The sequence below is a fragment of the Trachinotus anak genome, unplaced genomic scaffold, assembly GCF_046630095.1.
Source record: "Trachinotus anak isolate AG129_WGS33_773 ecotype Australia unplaced genomic scaffold, CSIRO_AGI_Tana_v1 ptg000024l, whole genome shotgun sequence".
Classification (NCBI taxonomy): domain Eukaryota; kingdom Metazoa; phylum Chordata; class Actinopteri; order Carangiformes; family Carangidae; genus Trachinotus; species Trachinotus anak.
The window spans coordinates 7,513,248-7,536,483 of record NW_027273875.1 but is presented as its reverse complement, the minus strand read 5'-3'; the positions used below and the strand labels follow the sequence as shown (position 1 = coordinate 7,536,483).

Sequence of the window (23,236 nt, the reverse complement as noted above, 5' to 3'; positions counted from 1 at the left end):
AGCTGCATGTCTGAAATGTTAACCGTGAAACAAATGCATGGCAAAGTAGAGTTTATAGGCTACAGTGAAATGCTACAAGGCATGGTGACCACCCATCTCACCTATGCACTTACTGTGGCTGCAGATGTGAGAGCTGGTAATTAATTTCAATATGTCATAGACAGGAAGCAAAGAATTTGAGCATATGCACTGGCACATGCTTTATAGTCCACCCTTCATCTGTTTCCTCTCTTTCCTCTGTTTAATTTAATGCTGACCCTTGCTACAAGGTTGCTCAGCATGAGTTTTGCCATTTTTTTTCTCCCTCTGGCAGTATAATACATTTTGGGAGAAAAAAATATGCATCCCTTCAAACTGAACAAAGCCTTTTTATTCATTGTTTAAAACAAAGCATAAATGCTCCAAACCCCTGGGTAGCTTAGTTGCTTTTTTATAAATGTGGCTTTCTTATAATTAGAGGGTTCTGAAATGTTTGACTTTATGCAATTAAATGCACATTTTCAAATATCAGTGCATCCCTTCAAAATATATTTTTGAAAGACTATTACACTTGCCTCTAAGCAGTATCAAAGGAGCATTAATATTACCTAGATGAGTCAATGGCAACTTGATTAGTTTTAGTCTTTAGCTCTGACTGACTGGTGGGGAGTCCCAAGCATTTAACCTCCAAAGAGTCGTTTTCAGTCGAGTCGTTTGTCCACCATGTTAGAGTTGCTACAGGGTTAAAGGGAGGGTAACATCTTGAAGCGAGCTAACCACTAACAAACTGGCTAGCGAGGCTAGCACCGTCGTAAGCCATTTAATTCAATATAAAGTTACTGACGAGGGAAACTAAAGCTCTCCAAGCTAATGAGCACGCTAATGGCAAGTTTGCAAGCTTTCTAGCTCATTAGCTCAGCTTTGTCGCTAGCAGGACAATAAGTACACACAGTTGAATTAGAAGACATATTTGTACCATGGCCTCCTATGTAATCACTGTGTGTAAACCACTGCTCTTTAGTGGAGCAGTTTATACTCCAACAGAGGACAGTGAAGTAAGCTAAGATGGCTCTTTCTATTTTGGACTCTCTAGCTCTCTGTTCCCTCAAAGGCAAGGACCATAGACTTAACGTGATGATTTTTACATATCTTTATATGATACAGTCTATAGTAGGGACTGTCAAGATAGCTTACTATTAATCAAAGGTGTGAATTCACAGCATGGATTTTACATTGCACCCACAAGGGAATGTACTAATCATAGCAACTGCACTGGAATGAATTGAATGTGGTGTGAACATTCAGAATTGAAAAAAATACAGTATCATTTATAACTGTTCATTGATGGCTTTATTTTTGGAATAAATATTCTGAAGTCAAAGACAATTACAAATGCCTGTGTAAAAAAGATTAAAAAAGTATGTACATTATTATTTGCACAGAGCTGAATAAATGTATACATAGTATACAGTACAGCCCATGTAGGTCATTGGTTTCTTTTGCTGTACAAAGTGCAAAAGCTGATAAAAAATGAAAAATGAAAAATAAAAATAGTAATCCAACTAACAGAGGATCCATCCTGCAGTTAGGTGTTAGACTGGACAACGTGGCTCCTTGACAAACAAAATAAGAATATAATGGATTACAGGATTTCATCGAGTGTGTAGAGAGAACATCTTGGCTCAGACTGTGGGGCTAAGAACAAGGAGATCCAGGCAAACACATATTCTGTACAGTATAACAGAGGGCTCGCCAGTTTTTCTTCCCTTCTCTGCTTTATTGTTTCACTGATAATAAATTATCTGTGGTAACTGTGCCAGACAGGCATGACATAACGGGCTTCACAACTGGCTGAACACTATGAACTGAGGAGACAACTGATGTGGTCGAATGAAGGAAGCAATAAAACGTTTTGAACACAGAAGGCAGGAATTGAATGCAATATGTGTGTGAGTGTGTGTGTGTGTGTGTGTGTGTGTGTGTGTGTGTATGTGAGATATTAGGCTAAGCCCATATCTCAAGTGAGCAGTGCAATGTTCGGTGCAGCCTGATGAAATCACCGAGCTAGCGGCCACACCAGCTGACAGGGAGCAGACCACTGGTCATTGTTTCCTCTCCTGTGCTGTTTGGTTTGATCTGTCATGAAAGCCACCAGTGTGACCTCAGACTCTAGTTTAAACTGTTTCCATGACTGGTGCTGAGCGAGGTCTGCAGAAAATCAACGTCTACAAGGCAGGAGATTTCTTCTTAGTTCTGAGGGAGGGCACTGTGAAGATGAGAAATGCTGCTTCCTTGAATGGTCTAGGAGTAAAAAAGTGATGAAGTGATTGTTATTGTAGAAATCTATCATTTGTTCCCTCAACTTGGATTGCTACAGCTGTTATCCAACAGTTTTAAAAATGTATATTTGGATTGGATAAATGATGCAGCAACAGCATACCAAATATGTTGAAACTAGCATACAGCTGTAAATCTGTTCCATTTCTAAATCTATTCAAAGATTTAAAAAGGTCCCTGAAATTATACAAGGAAAAAAAGAAAAAAGAAAAAAAAACTTGTGAAAGATGGCCAGTAAAGAGCAAAATGTTCTTCTCTGTATAGACTGTTGTGCAGCACACGGGCATTAATTTTAGTCCAGTTGGTGGAAAGTTATACTTGTCAATCCTGGTACATTTTCTGTTTGAAAAAGAATGAAAGTATTGTTTTTGGACAACCAGTAGGCTACACTGATCTATTTGCATGATCCAACTAAAACTCTGAAACTAGCACTGTCAAAATATTATGGCATAAAATGGGATCCTGACCTGTAAGGTAAATTAGATTGATTATTTGCAAATGAGTATTCGGTATCTGGTAACAGTACAATGGACTCAATCGACTAAATCTTGTTTGACCTTCTATTATGTTATTTTGCCATCAAAGTTAGACCTGGATAATGTCTTGTGAGGTCAGAGTGATGGCATTGAAAAATATCTTCCAGCATTCATCCTTTCAGCTTTCACCCTGCTTCCAATATTCTCATTGTTCTCCCAAGCAAGTGTCCGTCATGAGGCAGGTGGAAAAATCAGCACCTGACCGACATGGTGTGTGTGTAATACTTGCAGGTGGATTCAATTCAGACCAACATTTGTAGTTTATTGGTTTTTGTCACTAGCAAGGCCTTAGGTTACAGAAGTCCAGCTCCTGTGGTTTGCGTAAGCCAATGCAGTGGTCCCTTGGGAGCAGATTCCCGGGTTGGGTTCTGCAGTGCAATGGTCGTCTCTTGAAGCCCTTCCCACAGGTTCTGGAGCAAGGTGACCACTGCCCAATATGCCACTCAGGACATGGATCTCCACAAACTCTGGTGGCTGAAGGTCTTTGTGAAGAATCGCAGTCCAACCCCGGCCTCCCGTCCAGTCTCAGACACTGCACCATCCTCCTCTGGATACCAGTGCCGCAGGTCACTGAGCACTTGTCCCAGGCTGAGGCTATCCATTTCCCTAGAGCAGGATCCTCCTTGCTATAAGCCTTCTTCAGAGTGTCTCCTCCCTGCTCCTTGACACTATCCTCAGCCAGGACACTGTTATGGGAGTCTATACGCCCCTCCTTCTTCAGAGTCTTGTCCTCCTTGGTCTGACGTGCAAGGTAGAAGGAATAGCGGATTCGAGGAGGTGTCATCTTGCCTGCACACAGCACCTCCACAGTCAGGGCTTCTCCCAAAGGTTTTACAGCCTGCAGGGTCTCAGAGGGGCCAGCTGTGCCGCTGTAGCGCAGCAGGCTGCTCTTTACAATGATGTCCCTCTCCCCAGCGGATACAACATAGTTGCCATTGAGCAGGTAATGGCCCTCGCTGTTCTTCACCGCCAAATAGTTGTCATCACTCATCATTCCCTTGTAGCCTCGCTGACGGATGTCTACGTTGGCTGCACCCACTGGCAACATGACCACAAAGTTGTAGCCGTGCCTGCATATCGAAACATATTCCAGTCAATGAGAGCTTATAATAGAGGAGTGAGGCTGATATTGCTATCATGTTTACGTAAGGAGGAGAAAAGAGTGACGCAAGGAGTATTCTCTAAAGGCTATCCTATGATGCTGTGGCTTTTACTCACACAGGCTTAGTGAAGAGTCCCGACACCTTCTTGCAGCCCTTGTTATCACCTCCGCAGATTCCACACTTATCAAACTTCTTGGTGGAGCCAATTTTTCCATCACAGCCAGCCTTGATGCACTTTCCTTGGACACATATTCCCGTGGAGTCTGGGGAGCATGGAGTCCCATCAACAACCTAGAGTGTACAAACACACTTTAAGGTTAGCTTTTCATATACACTCAGAAAGCAGAAATCTTGAAGGAAGCAGACACAAAAGATCATCCAACATACACTACAGTTCACAAAAATAAATAAATAAACCAGGGCACCTCTACTCTCTAATGTAACGCTCTCTGTGAGCTTACTTTGCTTCATATCTTTATTCCAGATAATAATTCCAGATAATAATCAAAATACTTAGGTTGGAATTCATTTGACTGCACATAAACATTAACCGCAGCCATTTCTTATTGTACAGCTGTTTTATTTCATAATGTGTTCTAATGTGATTCTTGCCACTGTCAGCTGCAAACAGTTCTCTTAATAAATACCGTTCTGTTTTCTAAATTAATAGGCTAGTGTGCAAAATAACCAACGCTGTCAACCAGATGAGCCTCACAGCTTGTGTGTCTGAAAATATGTGACTGATAACTTCACTTAATGTGGTTGTGAGGACACTGACTCGTATTTTTTAATTCTAAGATGGATCAAACCTTAAATCTGACACCAAACCCCAGCTCAAGTTTAATATTAAACTGTACACAAAAAGCACTTACACAGAAAGTACTGTAAACTCATGTTTGGTTCAAAGCAGCCTGACTCTGCGGTTAAAACATCCAGCTGCTCTGTGATTCAGAGCTACGTGTCCCCTGAGTGCTCTTATCCAGTCCTCCTCAGCTGGTATGATGGAGTGAAGTGTGAACTCTGCCTAACTGCTGCTGAGGCTCACTCCACACTCTGCTATCTGAAAGAGATAAACTGTCCTCCTCCTCTCCTTCATTCCTTCCTTCATTCTTAGACCAGAGGCAGCTGGCTGACATATATTCACGTTCTCCCACATGGACTCGTATCTCAAAATCTAACCTTAATTTAGTTTGATTGTCTGATCACCAATCAAATTATCTTTACATTTGTTCAGCAGAGAATAAACATGAGGTGTACCTTGGGTGCTAGGACGTAGAAGTAACCGGTGCCATTAGCCCTGCAGATGAGTTTACACCTGTCATCAGTGGACACCCCAGAGTACTTTGGTACCCAGACCACAGAGGGGGCGATACGGTTACTGTTGAAATTGTGGCCACTGGTCTCACACTGCTCTTCACGATAAGTCTTACCTACACAGAGAGGAGGGAGGGAGAGTACAGAAGGTGAGAGGTGTGAATGCTCCAGGGGAAAAAATGTCACTGGACATACTTGTCTGTTTTGAGCGACTCGTACCTGTGTCAGGGCAGCGGTTCAGGTTGCAGGAGCGGTATTTGACCCGAACCCCTTGGCAGTATTTACCCCCATTTGATGGAAGTGGGTTGTTACACTCCCTTTTAGACAGTTGGACACCACCTCCACATGTGCGAGAGCAGGAACCAAATGTGCCCCACTTGCCCCATCGGCCGTCCACCTGGAAATACACAAACAGAAGGTAACAATAAATACCTTCCTAATCACATCCAAGTCTAGGTATATATCTCTATCAAGAACTGAGTCTGGGTGTGTGAGTCTGACCTTCACGTTTTGGACCTGTTTGTCAGAGCAGACACCTCGGTCGCACACCTGTCCATCCCCACAGTGGGTGCCATCTGCCCAGGGAAAGTGCCGTGTCATACACACCAAATGGCCGTTGGACTTTCCTGTGCACCACAGGCGACCACATGGTGGTTGCATGAAGGGACAGGGTTTGGAGCCTTCTCCGAACGCGAGCTCACACTGTCGTTCCAGGATGTAGGATGCTCCTGGCAGGAAGTCAGGGAGGACCAGTGGTTTCTGAGGCTGGTCAAGCAAACATTCCCCTAGAAGAGAAACACTCGTGAAGAAACTCACTGAACCTATACCAGCTTGCATCTCTGGTTGTATTGCTTTTCTTGAGCTGCAAACACCAAAATATTATCACAAAATCATGAAAAACAATGCATTCTATAGTTATGCATCAGTCTCTCCACTATATCCTTTTCATGACATGTGTGGGTGGGTGGGATTGTGGGTTGGGGGAAGTAGGCAGCTATTGCCCATGTTGGGCTCTTTGAAGTGAAAGTACAGCTTGATGCAGTGCATGCAGTGTATGCCACATACCCCACAGAGACACATGCACACAAAACAAGCAGGGTTGCCCCACACACAGCCAACTCCACCCCTGTTACATGATTTTCAGGAATAAAGTTAAACTAGAATAATCCTAAACTTTTAGATTTGAGCTTGTAATCTTGGCTTTTAAACTCTTCAACAAAATGGGATGCAGCTAGCATGCAGTGCAAAGGGCAAAGGCAAGACTCCATTTACAATAAATGGCGCACAGAAGCCTTTCCAGGAACAGGGTAATTATAACAAGAGTTTGACGAGCAGGTGCTTGGAGACATGAAAGATCACCGTCAGTGGATGAGGAGGTTTCCAGGAGGAAAACTTCTCACCCTTATGGGGAATTTACACATTGCACAGGGGAAAAACTGGGTTCCCTCACTTTGAACTGTTTACTGTGCCATTCAAGTTGTGGTGAATTCACAACTGATAATAAGGCAGTGAGCTGTAACTGGTGGTAAATTTGTTTCCTTCCATTTCACTGTACATTTGGCAGAAGAAACGCATTGGTTAACGGATAGTACAATACTATATAAACAAGTCACTCAACACTGAATAAGCTGAGCCTCTCCTGTTCCTTCCTACTCTCTGTCTCCAAAGAGTAATCATGGAAAACAATAGCTAGTATTGTGCGTGTGTGTGTGTGTGGATGAATGAACAGGTTACAAATAATTCTGGGTGCAGCACTGCATGAAAACTGCCTCAAACATGTGGCAACATGTCTTTTTTTCTTCTCCCCGCTGCTTTTTGAAGTTGAGATTTATGACAGACAGCCAGGAGAAACTGAGCTACAACACTGTTAGAGAGAAATCACTCCCTGTCAAGTCAAAAATGTTCTCCTGTGTCTCGCTCTGGACCTGTTTGTGTTCTTTTGTTCTCGGACCGTGTCTAAAATGGATGCAAAAAGAAGCGAAAAAGTTTGTCTATTTGGAGAAAACCTGCATGGGAAACACTGGGCAGATACACCTCGCTGTCCAAACCACTGTGGTGACTCTCCCCAGAACAAGCCCTCTAATTTGGGACAGATGTGGGGGCAGTTTTAAAATAAAAAGTTAGCATTGCTTCGAGTCCAAGTACTGTGGTCTGTGCTGCTTGGCAAGCAATCTGCATCCAAATGAATTTCTTCTTGGCTTTTGATAGTAATTTCTATGAGCGTGGTGCTATAGGTTACGCAGATATCACATTTGAAACATTGATGAATGCTGAAATTCAGTCATGTTCTCACTTACATTTACTTCAGATGATTGAAGTTGGAAATAAGGAGGCAGTTGTCCTAGAAAAATGTTTTAAAAACTGGGAAATGTGAAAACAAGAGTCAGCTCCTCTTCAACAGCATTGTGAAAGTGATGCTGTATCTTGATGCAACAGCAAACAGAACAATGAGGATGTGCTCTCTTAATGTGATCAGCACCTAGCGACATGTTTGTTAATCAATAAGGCCTCAAGATCCTTTAATAAGTGTCTTTTTAATCTTTCTGTCTTAACTTTGACCTCACACCTCTTCAAACACGCCATAAGGCTGTTTACACTCAAATCCAGGGGTCAGTGGTGGTGGAAACTTACCGTGCCCACTGTCCAGAAATTCAGTGATGATGGCAGCGCTGCAGGGTGACCACGGGCTGGTGCGGTTGATCTGAATAAGTGTTGGGGACATCATGTGGTTGTCCTGCATTTTCCCAAACACGTCCTCACAGGCCTTCACGTTGTCATGTGGCATGTTGAACACGTGTCCTGTACAAAGGAAGTGAGATGTCAGTGTCTTTCATGAATACACAGACGCTACATGTTTGCGCTTATGCAGTCACACTATAGGAAACAGCGCAGTACTAATGTGTATTTAATGAGGGGTGGTGCAGGCAAGGCTCACCGAGCTCATGGGCAGTGGTGAAGGCTGAAGGCAGGCCATCGTCTTCAATCACAGAGCAGCTCCTCTTCGGGTCGCACATGGTGCCAACGTCGGCCATGCCAAGAGTATCACAGGTGGAGGCTCCACACAGGTCCTGGACAAAAAAGTACATTTGAGCTCAGGGCTACAGAAAAAGTCAGCAGAACATGCCACTTCATCGTTAGTGTTGTAACCTGGGGTCATTGGGTGTTTTGGATCTTTTAACATCAAACACTCCCACCAAGGCAATCCCACCAGGTGAGCGGACTTCTTCACTCAAGTCCAACAGGACCAGAAACTTGATCTTTCAGGTGATCAGACAACAGTTTTTCTGGATTATTAAAACGACTTTTAAGTTAAAACTTAAAGATAGCTCTCCAGAAAAGTCCACAAAAAAGTTGTTGCACCAGCAAACTGTGTGTGCACAACTGCAGCAAGTACAGTGGACAGACAGGATAAAATCTTTACCATTGGCCTTTGCTTTCTTTCACAAAAAACATCTGGCTAATGTGGGAGTTTGTTTGAAAGCTGTCTAATGGGGAGACTGTTTATTGCCCCTGTCTGACTTCTTGTTAGTGATGTCACCTTGTTGCCAGACCTCAGCAATTAAATTGGTGAGTAAAATTTTATTGATACCAGTAGAAGAGATGGCAGAAACTACAAAAATACGACCAAGGTCATAATAAACTGGAATTATCCTTTAAAGTCACTGAAAACATGATTTCCAGTCTGAAGTATTTCTCTGTAACTTAAATATTCATGGCTAAAACAGCCAAAATCCAAATGTAAAAAAAAAAAAATCTATTTTTATTTTATTTATTTATTTTGATAAGATTAACACTCAAAATCTAAAATCTCATCTGCCTCATTAAGACTGTGTGGGTGTGGTTGATCAGATTTGATTAACAGGTAACAGCAAACAACCCAACAGCTTTCATCCAATTTTATTTCAGACGCTTAGAAATATGTGACATCACCTTATTCCAGCTGAGCCACGGGCACTTTGAACCAATGAAAACAGCACAGGAAAAAGAAAAACATGAATCTCCAATGTGAAATAGACAAAACTGTTCTTACTGTTAAGCTGACTGATAAAACACATATTCAGGGCCTTTAAGGTGTCTTGTTGTCATTACCCAACGATCTGTTTTCTAAAGATTGGAAAAAGATCTGATAGTGTTAAGCAAGGCTTTCAACCACCCAGTCTTTAAGTGTTTTAGTGGGCAATAGTGTTTAGAGTACACCTTCTTCTATGAGGTAATGTAACTGTCCCCAATCATAACATTTCCATGCCAGAGCAGAGTTTCCAAATGACCTATTTCTCCACCACAAGGTATTTAAAACCCAATCTCAGTGAATATCCATTTGGAGCTGAACCTCTTAATCACAGGACAACCACAGAGAACCGCCCATCTGCCTGCTCCCTAAACAACACTGTCTCTCCATACCCAAACACACAGACAAACTAGGGGTGGTCATTTATTACAGATAAAGTATTAGTATTAGTTTAATGCCACACACCCCGAGCAATCTTCTGCTGCACTGAATGTACACGTCAAACACAGTGCCAAGTGAAGACCTCGACTACTATGACAAATCATTCCTAGAATAAACCACAATTGTTGGTCGGTGCAAATCTAGTCCAGATGTGCTGATGTGTGCAGACTTCATCTCAACATTTGGGCCATGTATGAGTAAAACAAAAAAAAGAAAGAAAAAAAAACAGTAAGAAAAAAAACTAAAAAAACTGCAAGATGAACAGAGGAAAAGAAACAGCAGTGTCAATGAGTTTGGTTTTTTTTTTTTTTTTTTTTTTGCTATGACCTACTTCCCACATCTGTCATCTATCTATTTTTTCTGTTTCTGCAATTTAAAAACAATAAGTTATCTCAGCAAAGAAATGTTCCCATTTTATTTTGTGTACAGATTTCCAAGTCTTTACCTGTCTGGGTTATTTATGTTTTGGATGCAATATTCAAAGGTATCAGAGCTTCCATTAGTACTTTTTAAACTAAAGACTATGAGGGGTGGAAAAAATAATGGGCTGATTCAGCAGCAGAGACAGGATTTAAGACATCCAGACATATTTGGGTGTACTCTTTTCTTTCTCAACTCATTATCTATCATGAAAGCAAAGACAAACATGCCGTGAGTTAAAGCATTACCACCCCTCTCTCTCAGGAGACATATAAATTTGTCAGTTGAATTTAACCTTTTGGTGACCGACTGTTTACATACAATGAACTCCCTGTGTAACTTCAGTTATCTTGCAACATTCCCCACACAGCAATCATACTGGTATAGAGTTTAAAGACAACCACAGTTGCCTCTGGACAACACTGAGTTGGTCGTCATAAAACCTACGAATTACACTGTGGGCTGGTAAACAGCAGACAATGGACATGCCTTAAATGCTTACTGAAAGCTATGGTAAACCAGAACAATACCACTGTCTGAACTGACCAATTTTGAGTCATCGAGTCACGAATCAACAGAAGATTGACTGTGAATTTTTGACCTTAGCTGATGTGCTCATTAGTGGGCATATGTGCAGAAGCCTTGTTTGATATCTGAAGTGTAAAATATTCTCTTGGATCTAGGATAAAGGCCTGAGTGGCAAAAGGTTTGGTAAAAATATTTAACAAACAAGATCTGGTACTTCTGCACTTATACAGCGGAGCACTTAGTCTTGGAAGTGATGAGATCCTATGATGTTAGTGAGAAACAACCAAAACAATGTTATCTAATTTAATATTATCATTCACATTGCATATAAAGTCAAAGTGAAATGTCATTAGAGACATATATGCTGTAAATTCCTGTTGCTGTAACTTAACAAAGGCTTGATTTGATATGAATGAAATGTTGAAGCACTACAAAACAAAACCTAATGTTTACATGTCATGCTTGTTGTACACGCTGAATGCTGCTCTTTGCACCCACACAGTCGCACCACTTGCCCATCTATGCCTATTCTGTTTCCCTTACAACAAATTCCATTAGAAGAAATTTGTTTTTCACACATAAGAGTTCAGGACACTGACAAGAAATTGTCTTTGTTTGACTGATGCTGGTAAAGGAAGCTGCTTCTGAGATACTCTACTAAGTTACAGTTTGTCAAACCTCTCATCAAAGCAGCTTAGACCAGTCATATAGTCTCGTATTATATGAACTCAAACACTGACTGACTGACTGTCCCTTGACGCCTGTCATTCAGCTTATATAGAAAATTATAGCAACATGACTCACTGTCTGTAAGCAGGTCCAGTACAGTTGAATGTGGTCATCTTTACTGGCAACAGAGTTTATTACAGCCACTCTGCATGTGGGGCTAATGATCCCACAGCCTGGTAACACCCTGGACTTGGTATTATGGCCTTAACAGTAAGAGCCTGCTGTACATATATAGGAGCCTTACAGCAGAAAGAATGAATGAGAGGGGTGTGTGTGTGTATGTGTGTTTGAATAGTGAAGATTTTGTTGCAAAGACACAACTGTGCAGGCTGACTGCAGCTGTGCAGAACTGGTCCTCAGGAGCAGCTTGTTTCAGACCTAGTGGATTGAGCAGGTGGGGCATTAAACATGGAGGGATGGGACATATCTGACATCAACATAGGAAGCCCCCTCCCCTCTTTCTTCTCCTCCCACATCATTTCTCCCTTCAGGGGCCTGTTTAATGAGGAGCAGGAAAGGTGGTGGTTAGGGCTGGAAAACCCACAGCTGGAGGAGAGATGGGAACGGCTGAGAGAAACAAGACACTTCCTAGTGAATCACAGAGGGCATTGATGGTCATTATATTTGGTAAAGTTACACCGATAACAAGCTTTTGTTTGAGGTCTTATATGTTCTTGACAATGGCCAAGGATAAATCAACACCTTATTATGTTACCTTTGATTCTTTAATTCTGTTGGCAGAGGCTTTAAGACTGTATGTATATCTGCAGTTGACCCTTTGACTGCAGACTGAACAATATCTAAACATTGCCTTTCTCAGTAATCAAATGTGTATTTGCTGAGTTAATTTGTCCACTTTACAAGTCAATGCCAAACTGAAATCAAACTGGCCCAATTCCACAAGGCACACCAGTGGCTTACACACTGACCAATGTATGTGAGCAATGACTTCATCTCTGACCTCCTGCTAAATATTTGGGAGTGCAGAGGGAACTGGAAGGTGGGTTGCAAGTCTATAAAACTGCCCTCTAAGGATCCATGAAGAGCCATCAAGACTGTTGCTGTGTTCAGCTCCAGTAACTTCCCTGGCGACCCAGCCTCAGTGTCAAAGCTGTGATGATATTGGTGGGCTGGATATTCGCCGAGTGGTTGCTCCCTGAGTTCACCAGAGGTGGAAAGTTTGTTTTAAGAGCAAACCAGTTAACTACCACAGCAGGAGTGGTTCAGGGGAAACCTGTCTAGTTTCTTGTCTTATCGCAGAGAAACATGCCTTACATGCACAGAAAGTCATGAAGCTTCATTATCATCATCATTCCATTGTTTTGTATGTGTCTTATAAAAATTAATACATTTGGAAAATGAATCATTTGCGCATTTCTGTGCGTAATTGCGCTTAATAAAATAGCACATTCTCCCCTCTGGTGCTACTTCAGACTCTGTAATTTGAGTTCAAATAAAGCTTTCTTTTTTTTTTTTTTTACCTGTCTAGTGAAGAGGATTGCTGTGTCCCAGTAATCTGGATGCTTGTCGCTGTTTTTGTTCATCTTTTTTTGCCAGGTGCAAAAGTTTCGCAGTGTCATGGCTGCATTCCCGGACACCTTGGGTCCTTTGTCCTCTTCGGATATAATCATGATCTTCACAACCACTATGCTGATGGAGTTAAGAATACTGGGGTGTTTGTAGAGCTTCGCTGCCACTGACATCAGAGTCAAGAGGTAGTGTTTTAGGTCATCCCCGTGGAACTGCGCCATGGACTCGTCCGCCACTACGAGCGTCTCCACGTACCTGGGGACAGAGGCGAACCGTTTGGCTCTCCCCATCCTCCTCAGCATCGTTTCGGTCACATCGGACACATCTTTTAGTTGCTTGTACTTCTCCAGCGATTGCGCAACCTGGAGACTTATGTCGCTGTCCACTGCGCACCGAGAGGTTGAGTTGAACTTCAGGTTGTTGCTGGCTCTGCGCCGTATGATGTGACCGCTTTCTGCGCTTCTGGTGTCATTTTGCACCGGGCTGATAAAATATTCCCATCCTTGGAAGCCAAACGCACCGTGCAAACCATTACAGAGGCTCAGAGCAGCATAAGAATAGCGGTCAGCATTCACAAATCCGGAGTAAAAACACCGGCTCAGGTCAGTGGTGACGTCGGAGTTGGAGAGCCAGAATGCGTCTTGGTTAGAAATGGAAGGAGCAATGAAATTAGAGTCTGGGTGTAAATCGATCACTAATTCCTGCTGGAAAGCTCGTATCTTCAGGAGGTATTTCCCATTAAGGATATCCACGTTGTTGTCAAAATCCCTGCTGTCATGGTTGTGGTTATCCAATCTAACTGGGAAGCAAAGTTCACTTTCCATGCAACGAACAGGTTTTGAGAGTGAGACCACAAAGTAGAGGAGGAAAGTTGTTCTGATAAACATGACGATGCTTGCATTCAGTAAAGAATGCAATGACCAACAGAGAAAACTAAGTGATGTTGAATCTGCAAGCTCAGTGGATGCGGTGTCAGCCACAGATCAGGATGAAGAGCATAATCCTGCGCGAAGGATTCTACAACAATGCAGGTCGTACAAGTCCACTCAGAGCAAACTCCTCCTGGTCATGACCCAATCCCATCCTCCACCTGTGTGAGCTCAGTCGACTTCTGCCTTCTGTGGACTTAATGCATTTTCGTCATGTGTAAAAAATATGGAAACTCAATCTCTCTTTTGGAGGGGGGCCGTCTTTGGACGCGCTCATTGGATGCATGTCTCACTGAAGGTTTTTCTGTAGCCACTTGAAACTCGGCAAACCGCAGGCCTATCATCATCATGTCCCAGCACACTGTGATGAATTATCTGCGCTCCCACTTCCAGAGCTTTGTGCGCTGCGACTCTGCCTGACTTCACATATTCCGCATAACCCCATCAAGTTATGAGGACAATAATTAACAAAATGTATTAAAATTTCATATAAAGAGCAGCGCGCCAGAGCAGCAGAAATAAGTTCTCCATCCCCAGTTTTAATAAACAACTAATACGGATGCTATAATAACTTCCAAATGCAGCATCTTAAATGCAACATCAGCGAGCTGCAGGAATATTACAGAGATATTAAAATAAGGTGAGCATGACACAAGTCACTATATGGTTTTAAGGTCATATTTGTTTCTCTGTATAAATCGCGTACGACATCTGCTGGACAACAAAATAAAATATCTATCTATCTATCTATCTATCTATCTATCTATCTATGAAAGTAGCAGCCTTTCATTTGCTGATGTTGGCCTACCTGAGTATTTCTGTTTGATGCAGCTTTATCTTCTACTTCTCCTCCACTACATGCAGGCTATCTGACAGCTAGTTATTAGTGAGCAGATTAAGAGTCTAGTTTAGGAAAAACTTGAGCCTGATGTTTTGTAGACTAAACTGCCCGAGTTAAATTGGCCATCTAAAAATTGAAACTCTGTTTAGTGTTACATGTATAACAGTAATAAATGCAACATATATTTGTAGGCCCTATATAACACTCTAGATAGGGGCATTCTGCTTAATGAAGACTTTAACTTTAAAGTCCACCTCCACTCAAAAATGTGGATTGGTCATTGTTACTTTGATTCTGCTGCCACCTCTTGGTATGAAGGACAATTGTATCTTCTGAAAACTAGACTCCACAAGGCATGAAAACTGGAGGGGGTCATTTTAAACCTCATCCCTTAACACGTTGAGTCAGGTCAGTTTAAAAAGTGGGTTGAAAAGTGGGTCACTTTGGTTAAATTATCCCTTAACAAAGATTAAGGGATTTAAAACAGATATAAAATTGTTTTGTTTGATGGGTAAAATACATTCATTTATTCTGCAGCTGCAGTATTGAAATATATATAATAACATGAGGGTATATATATATATATATATACATATACCCTCATACTCATACACATACAGTAGATGTAGCTGAAAAGGTCAGTTATCTTACTCCATGAACATTGATGCCAAAATTCATCGAAACCGTACTGAGCAATCTAACGTGCCTTATTTATGGAAAATTTCAGCTTAGTTTTCGGGTTTTTTAAATTGATGCTTACAACGCGGAGGCTCCAGCATTTTCTGATAATACATCCATGGGCTCCAGCCAGCAGCCTGCTTTGTTTTCAGTTGCCAGGAACGCAACAGTGGTTGCTAGGCTAAGGACCCCTGCTTACGGGCTGTCCACTTAAAAGCCAGATTTTACTTTTGCGTTTCAGTGTAAATAACTTAGTAACTTAGTAAGATAATAGGTAATTGTAAAAAAAAAAAATAGTTGTTAAAAGATCACGCATTAAAATACTGATAATACAAGTGTGGCAAGTCCAACTTTGAACTGTCTTGGTTACCTTAAAGAACCGGCATAGACTTGCTCTCCAGTGGTTATCATAGTTATTGTTACCATATCAAAAAAAGTAGGGGCACACAGCGGTAAGGTGAAATAACATCATCGACAAGCTACTAGTCATAATATACAAGCTATAAAGTTAAAAGTTTTAAATCCAAGTATTTTGGTATCTTTTATGGAGCAACCGCTTGTCTACTTTCCTTACAGATAACTTGGCGATGCTAATAGTTTGGAAGTTCAGTTTATAACGTTAGCCTCCTCCCAACCGCCATAAAACAGCATCAGAAGAAGAAGTTAGCCTCCTGCCGTCGACATGAACTCGTATCATGTTCTGGAGCTGGTGGGAGAGGGCTCCTTTGGTCGAGTTTACAAGGGTAGAAAGAGATTTACTGGTCAGGTGAGTAGTTTTTGTAGCTTTCTGGTCAGGTGAGTAGTTTTCATAACTTGATAGTTTCACCGTTTCGACGTCTGTTTCCATTAGGTGGTGGCTTTGAAGTTCATGCCAAAGGTGGGTCGGTCTGAAAAGGAGCTTCGAAGTCTCAAGAGGGAGATTGAGATTATGAGGGGTCTTCAACATCCAAACATTGTCCAGCTCTTTGACAGCTTTGAGACTGAAACTGAGGTGTGTGTGTGCTGGACCTGTCTGTTTAAAACACACAGAATGCTTCTTAGTTCATAAAACTGCTGTCATTTAGAGTCTGCAATCTACCACAACAAGTACCGTTACATCTGAGTTCATGATAACATGACCGTAATCCCACATGTGTTTGCAACAGGTTGTGGTTGTAACTGAGTATGCAGAGGGTCAGTTGTTCCAGATCCTTGAGGATGATGGGAATTTACCAGAAAGCCAGGTATTCACTGTCAGTCAGTATAAAGCTATGCCAAACATTAGACTTATCACGGTGTCACGTGCTAATTTTTTGCTCATTTGTCCCTTCTTCCAAGGTCCGTGATATTGCCTGCCAGTTGGTCTCAGCCCTGTATTATTTACACTCCCATCGCATTCTTCATCGTGACATGAAACCACAAAATATACTCTTGGGGAAATGTGGGGTGGTGAAACTGTGTGACTTTGGGTATGTATGTTGATTATTTTAAGAGGAGGAAGCTGTTTTAATCATTTACACAAAATTAAACAGTGTGTGATGCAATCTTCCTGTAGGTTTGCCAGGGCCATGAGCGTTTCCACCTTGGTGCTGACTTCTATCAAGGGAACACCACTGTACATGTCTCCTGAGCTGGTAGAGGAGAAGCCATACGACCACACTGCTGATCTCTGGTCTTTAGGCTGCATCCTGTATGAGCTCCACACGGGGGCGCCTCCGTTCTACACTAACTCCATCTTCCACCTGGTGCAACTCATTGTGAGAGACCAAGTAAAATGGCCAGACACAATGAGCGACACCTGCACGGTACAGTACAGCTACTGTCTAGTTGTGCTGTATCATGTTTGGATCTAAGCTAACATCTGTACTGTATAAAAATGTGATTTCTTCTTGCACTTCGCCTTCCTGAACAGATTTACTGCTTAGTACTTACTTCAAGGTCTCCTACTGCACTGAAGCTTTAGTGGTGTCTCTGATTTATAAGTAATTAAGTGTCAAATGAATAAATAAATGTGAAAAAGGGAACCAGTGAAAACTTAAAGCCTTATTATTCCATTTCACAGCCAAGTGGCCCAGAGCTTAAGGGCAGGACCATAATAAGGATTTAGAACCACAGTATTTCTAAAATCCTTACACCTACACCCCATACACCAAAAACACATTTCTTTAATAATTTGAAGTTTTCCTGTTCTTTATTGTCTTAGAAATAGTCAAGTATATCTTCAAAAGTTGTCAGTTATAGATGATAAACTGTGTTTCAAGGGGCTCAAACTCACATTTTTTTCAAATATACAAATGCCCCTGGTATGCTCAGTAATTGCTATAGCCCTGCAAAACGGGGCAATGAAGACAAGGCATTAGGTTTTTTTGATGTATGACAAACAGGATATGTTGCTTTAACCACAGTGCTTATCTGATATTTCTCTTGCAGAGTTTCCTGAAAGGTTTATTGACCAAAGACCCTCAGAAGCGGTTGTCATGGCCAGACCTCCTGCACCATCCCTTTGTTGCCGATGGTGTTCTAGGTGACGCTTAAAACTCTTAATCTTAATGGAAAATTTCTAAATATGCATGATGCTGGTCTTTATGATATTTTTCTGATGTCTTATACCCATATTGATGTGTTGGCACAGTGTTGTCAGACACAAATGTTTTCAGCCCTCTGACAGTCCCACCCAGCCCAGACATGCTGGCGCTTAAACTTCAGCAAGTTGCAGCAAAGACGGTACCGACTTCTGGAGAGAGTAGATTACTGCGAAAGGCCAGGGAACAGAGGGACAACAATAGCAGAGGGCAACCAGGAGGTAGTGACAGTGCAAAAGTAAGTCACTAATTGATTTTTCTTTCTTGAATTAGTCCCATGGAAATTCATGGAGGAGCTTTAAGCTGTTCTGTGTACATTGACAGAAAAAAAAGGATGGAGTGGGATATCAAAGGGCCAATTCTGCGATGGTATCAACACCACCCAGAGCCAAGCCCCACCCCAGTGATGGCTCTGTTACCTCAGGTCACTCGATCATGGCAGGTGCCAGTGAAATCCTCAACCCAAAGATTCAATCCTGCATGAGATCAAAGCACAGGTGTTTATGGAAGTTCAGATTAAAGATCCAATATGCAACCAAAACAGACTGACGTGTGTGTTTACAGTTATGGGCATTTCCTCTGCAGGGGTCAGATCAGCAGAGACTATGAACGGGAATTCCCCTCTGTAGAGGTCGGCCCTCAACTGATGTGGAGATGCAATGAGGACAGACAGACCACACTGCACAGGCAGGTCAGTATCAGCCCGTTTTTCTCAAGTGACATTGTCCATTTAGAAAATGGGTCTTGTTCCATAAGAGTTTATATTCTCTTCCAGTAGCAAATGTGTCCTTGTAATAAACTGGTTTCTATCTTAAACGAAAATGTGTCCCTCAGTATTAATCATTTCTTGTTCTTTCAGGATGTTGACAGTGAGGAGTATTGGGAGAAACTGGTGCAAGAGTCAGATCCGAGCAAGCAGCGGAAAGATCTGTTGAACTACAATGTTATTATACCTCAACTTAAATCTAAGATTCTGGCTTTTAAAGCTCAGGTAATTAGGTACACGTTTCAGCTGTCTATATATTGACACTTCCTCAGGAAGAATTTAGTATTTTATGTCTTTTTTTTGTTGTTGTTGTTTGGTCAGCTAACAGGCGGTGTTGTTAAAGAAGCATTGCAGATTCACCGACCACTGAAGGTCTTGTGCAACCTGATTCTGACCTCTGACCTTGAGAAGTTGCACCACATCAGCTGTGAACTTGGACTACCCCATGTCCTCTTTGACCTGGTCCAAGATACTGTAGAAAACTCACATTTCATCAAGGTTGTTGTTTGAGAACGAAACCAAATTCAGTGTTAGTGTCAGACAGAAATATTGCTGACTATTTCTTTCCTGCTCAGCAAGCATGGAGTGTGCCGGTACTGAGAGAAATCATTGTGGTGCTCTTGATCTACTGGGATGAGCATCAAGACTGGGTGGAAGAAGAATATAGGTTTGTTTTTTTTTCCCCTTCCTCACTGAAGCTGATTCTGTTCATTTTGTTGAATACTATGTGTGTGAAGGTGACATCTGTTCTCCTACTGTAGACTGGAAGAGTTCACCAAGCCCTTCATCACAATTCTTAGTCAACCAGACCTCAATCCGTTGGCAGTGAGTACCCACTGAATTTAGTTAACAGTAGCTGTAGACCATGTTCACCACGCTCCACATGTTGTACAGTATATTTCGTGACTCTAGCAGTTGCTTTCGGTGATGCGGTGAGCCGGCCAGTTGTCTGACAGGGTTGGTTTTGCTTCTCTTCTTTAGCCTTTGGCTGCCTCCGTTTTGTCTCTGTTAATACAACACAATGTCGAAGTCGAAGTAAATATGAACCATCTAACCTCCTTGCTGAAAAACCTGCTTTTGGACTCATATGAGGTACTGAATCTGTGACAAGTACTTAATGTATTCTGCAATATTTTGACAATTTCTGATGCAAGTTTCAAATGATTGTCAGTGTTACCCTCTTTTCAGCCCCAAGTTTCTCTTCCCTCTGGCTGGGGACTCTGTGACGGCCCCCTGTCTTTACTCCTACACATGCTGTCTGAGGTCAGACAATACCTGCAATGCAATTTAAAAAGTATTGACTGGATGAATCCCACAGATAGACCTTCAATCTTCTCCTCTTTTTCTCTGTACATTTCCTGTGTTTTTTTCTTTTAACAGCATGAAAGTGGCCCTGGATGTTCATGTTTAAATCCAGTTATGTTTCTGGATTTGTGGAAAAAAATCGGTACTTCATTCACAAAGACAACAGCAGACACAGGCATCTGTTCGGCAAATGGTAAATATATGCATCCTATGGAACGCAACCTATTTGAAAAACATCTTTAGATGTTAAAAACATATGTATTTTTTTCATTTTCTTTTCATATCAGGGCTGTATTCCTTTCTGTCTACTGTGCTGATTGCCTTCACCAAGGATCCAAACTCATGCATTCCTCTATTTTCTGAGAGTGAATCAAAATGCGTATACACTCTTGGCCGGCTGCTGGGCACTGACTGGTTGGTGTACAGATGTCTTAATGAACCTAGTGTTTCATATGTACCATCAATGTTAGAGCGGCACAGCTACTGCACCTGGAGCTAATAATAACCCCTTTTATACCCTACAGTCTTCATTTGTTTGCTGAAGTCAGTCCTGGGAGACTTGAAGTGGATCTGAGTCATGACAGCCTGTCCGTGTTGAGCTGCCACTTGCTGTGCTTTCCATTTGCCCTGGACTTGCCATCACACACCATGTCCACGATTCTCCAGGTGTACGACAGTTGTGGTATTGTCACAAGCCTCTTGCAGGTTAGGGTCTGCCCACGTTCCAATAAAGACCTCGCAGACAAACATAATTCTCTGATGCAACACAGGATAACTCTTGCAATAGGCTCACATCAGGCTCTCAGTACTGTACATCTTAATGTCACTGCTTGTTGTCGCCTGTTTGATCTGTGACGAGTTGTCTGGATGGTTTTGTTTTTCTTGCTTTGGCAGGTAATTCAAGCTCTCCCTCCTCCGCTGCTGGAGCTGCCTCTCGCCCTACTGAGCCGTTTGCTCCTGTGTGACCCTGAGCGCTCTGTTTCCCGCCTCAGAAAAGCTGCTTGTGGTTTTTTCGAGCCACCCAGGGACAGCCAGCTCACTGCCTCTGAACACCAGTCTCCACTAACCAGAACTGCCAGCTCTCTGCTCTTTGACTTGCTGCGGCTCGATGCGCTGTGGGACTCCGCCGTAGAGCTCCTTACTCTGTTGTCCCACGTGGCCCGTTGCTCTGCTCAGCCTACCGGCCTTCAGGTTCACCTGGAAGCCTCAGCGCTGCACCAGGCGCTGGCTCACTCTCATGACCAGATCAGAGCTGCCACATGCAGGCTTTTGGGAAATCTGGATCCATTCAGGCCTCCTGCCTTGCAACCTGACATTTTCAAAAGCATGATAGGCTGCCTGCATGATTCCTGCCTGCCTGTCCGACGAATGGCTTGCAGGGCAGTTGGGAACTGGTTGGGATATATTGCAGCAGGGGCACGGTTTAAAATGGGCAGGTCCAATGGAAAGTGCAGTGACACTACAGATTGGGGCCAAGCGAAGGAACAAAGCAAACACAAGTGTTCACACAATGAGACAGCAAGAGATTTGGCTACTGTAGTGGAACAAGGGGTGGACAGAGTGGACAGTTGGACAGAGGAAGCCAGGAGGACAGTGGCCATGCTGGCATCTCTGATCACTGACCCTGATGCTCCCACACGTCGTCACTGTTGTGCAGCTCTGGGAAACCTGGTGAATGTTGACGGAGTTGTATCCTTGTTATTGAAGGAGGATGTGTCCAGCTTTCTTCTGAGAGCTGCATGCACAGATTCCCATAATGCAGTGAGACAAGCTGCCATAGCAACCCTGTGCCTGTACAGCGAGCAGGACGCAATACGTCAGGTAATGAAATGAAGTTACAGGAAGGTAGATGCCGACATTAGTGCATTTCTGTCTTCAGAATTTGGTTAGAGTGACCTTTTTCTGTAATTTTCATATGTTTTAAGTACAAAAAGTACAAAAAGTTTGCTATTTCTGTTTCTTTGTGGAAGAAAATTCACATTTTTTCCTTGAGCTTCATCCCCTTTCATTGGTTAGTAAAATACCTTCAGTCATACTACTGTGCATGTCTTAGCACTTTAAACACATATTTCAAATTATTAATTTTTCTTTTGTATTTATTTAAAGGCCCTGTTGTCCCTCGACGCCAGTAGGAAACTTCTTCAGGCTTCGCAACATTCACCTCCACAATGTGACTATCGTCAGCTCATTGGCCAGCTGTGAGTGAGTCCAGTTCATGCTTAAAAAGAATCTTCTCCCTCCTTACTTTACAGTGGCCTACTACTTCCTCATGTCTTAAGCAATGTGAAAGAGGAGAAGAAATAATAGCCTAATCATATCCCCTGTTTATAATATTTTCTGAAGTGTGTCTTGTTTTCTTAATGGAGATGTTAAAAAGAAGTTAAAATCGTGCACAAAAAATTAAACTTTTATTAATGAAGACACTTGTTGCCTGTGTGCTTTGTTTTTACTGCAATCTTAAGTTTAATTTCATGACGCCAGTGGTTCCTGTATTATATAAAAAAAAAACATGTAACTGTCATTGAAATTCCACAGAAATATCAGTAGATTTTTTTTTTTTAATTTGAGAAGAGATTTTCATTAGTTCTCTTAAACATTTATCACGTCGATTACAGATATAAAGATGTAGCCTATTCTTTCTTATAATAATAATCATGAATAGTCGTGAAAGGAGCAATAAATAGGTGGGTCGATTAACCTTTGCATTAATCAGGTTTCTTTATGATCCTTGTCACAGCAGCGACGGATTTCCTTTTTTAAGTGAAGTTTTTAAAATTGAAGTTGTATTTAAGTTTTCCTTACCCGAAATGAGGGTCAGAGAACAGAGGGTGTCGAGTGCTGTAGGCGACAGACGCTAAAGCCATTTGAGGCAGGTTGTGATTTGTGGCCAAAAACAGAAAAATGGCTACACTTAAACTGTCGGGCCACTGCGCTATGTTGCAATTGAACTCGTTCATTTAGCAGTTTGATATCAATTATATAAAAAGGACCCGCTGCCGATGAGAGCGATTGACGTTTTCATTTCTTTCAGGGGGGAGCATCCAGGCCCGCGGGTCCGCATCAGAAAGTAGCGTGTGTCGGCGGCCGTCGGGCCCTGGAGGTCTGAGCCCTGCTCTGTCGGGAAAAGGGGACTTATGACATCTTAAAAGCCAACTACTTTTCATTCATAATTAGAGACCAGATTGCACTTTCGGATTGTAGCAGCCTGTAATAGTCGGTGCAGGCACAGA

At 42.2% G+C, this 23,236-nt stretch overlaps 2 protein-coding genes across 5 annotated transcripts; one reads left to right on the top strand and one right to left on the bottom strand.

Moving 5' to 3' along the window:
* Nucleotides 1-1,306: 1,306 nt before the first annotated feature.
* LOC139607823 (A disintegrin and metalloproteinase with thrombospondin motifs 15-like) lies at nt 1,307-15,154 on the bottom strand. The gene is made up of 8 exons (XM_071461062.1): nt 12,878-15,154; nt 8,205-8,337; nt 7,901-8,068; nt 5,771-6,054; nt 5,489-5,666; nt 5,213-5,385; nt 4,071-4,246; nt 1,307-3,922 (listed from the first exon to the last, which is right to left on the bottom strand). Exons 1-8 carry the CDS (start codon nt 13,811-13,813, stop codon nt 3,130-3,132), a joined length of 2,841 nt encoding a protein of 946 aa, XP_071317163.1. The 5' UTR covers nt 13,814-15,154; the 3' UTR covers nt 1,307-3,129.
* A 435-nt stretch (nt 15,155-15,589) lies between these two features.
* stk36 (serine/threonine kinase 36 (fused homolog, Drosophila)) lies at nt 15,590-23,218 on the top strand. Of its 4 annotated transcripts, XM_071461059.1 has the most exons (22): nt 15,590-15,826; nt 15,951-16,140; nt 16,225-16,365; nt 16,520-16,597; nt 16,692-16,822; nt 16,909-17,158; nt 17,784-17,877; nt 17,986-18,173; nt 18,260-18,432; nt 18,521-18,626; nt 18,795-18,926; nt 19,023-19,199; nt 19,277-19,368; nt 19,463-19,526; nt 19,683-19,793; nt 19,890-19,964; nt 20,082-20,199; nt 20,294-20,420; nt 20,531-20,711; nt 20,901-21,827; nt 22,113-22,204; nt 23,038-23,218. In XM_071461059.1, the coding sequence occupies exons 2-22, from the start codon at nt 16,057-16,059 to the stop codon at nt 23,075-23,077; spliced, it is 3,381 nt and encodes a 1,126-aa protein (XP_071317160.1). In that variant the 5' UTR covers nt 15,590-15,826; nt 15,951-16,056; the 3' UTR covers nt 23,078-23,218. The 4 variants fall into 4 exon arrangements, with proteins under 4 accessions (XP_071317160.1, XP_071317159.1, XP_071317162.1 ...); XM_071461058.1 differs by having other exon boundaries at nt 15,590-16,140; XM_071461061.1 differs by lacking the exon at nt 23,038-23,218 and having other exon boundaries at nt 15,591-15,826; nt 22,113-22,637.
* Nucleotides 23,219-23,236: the final 18 nt, after the last annotated feature.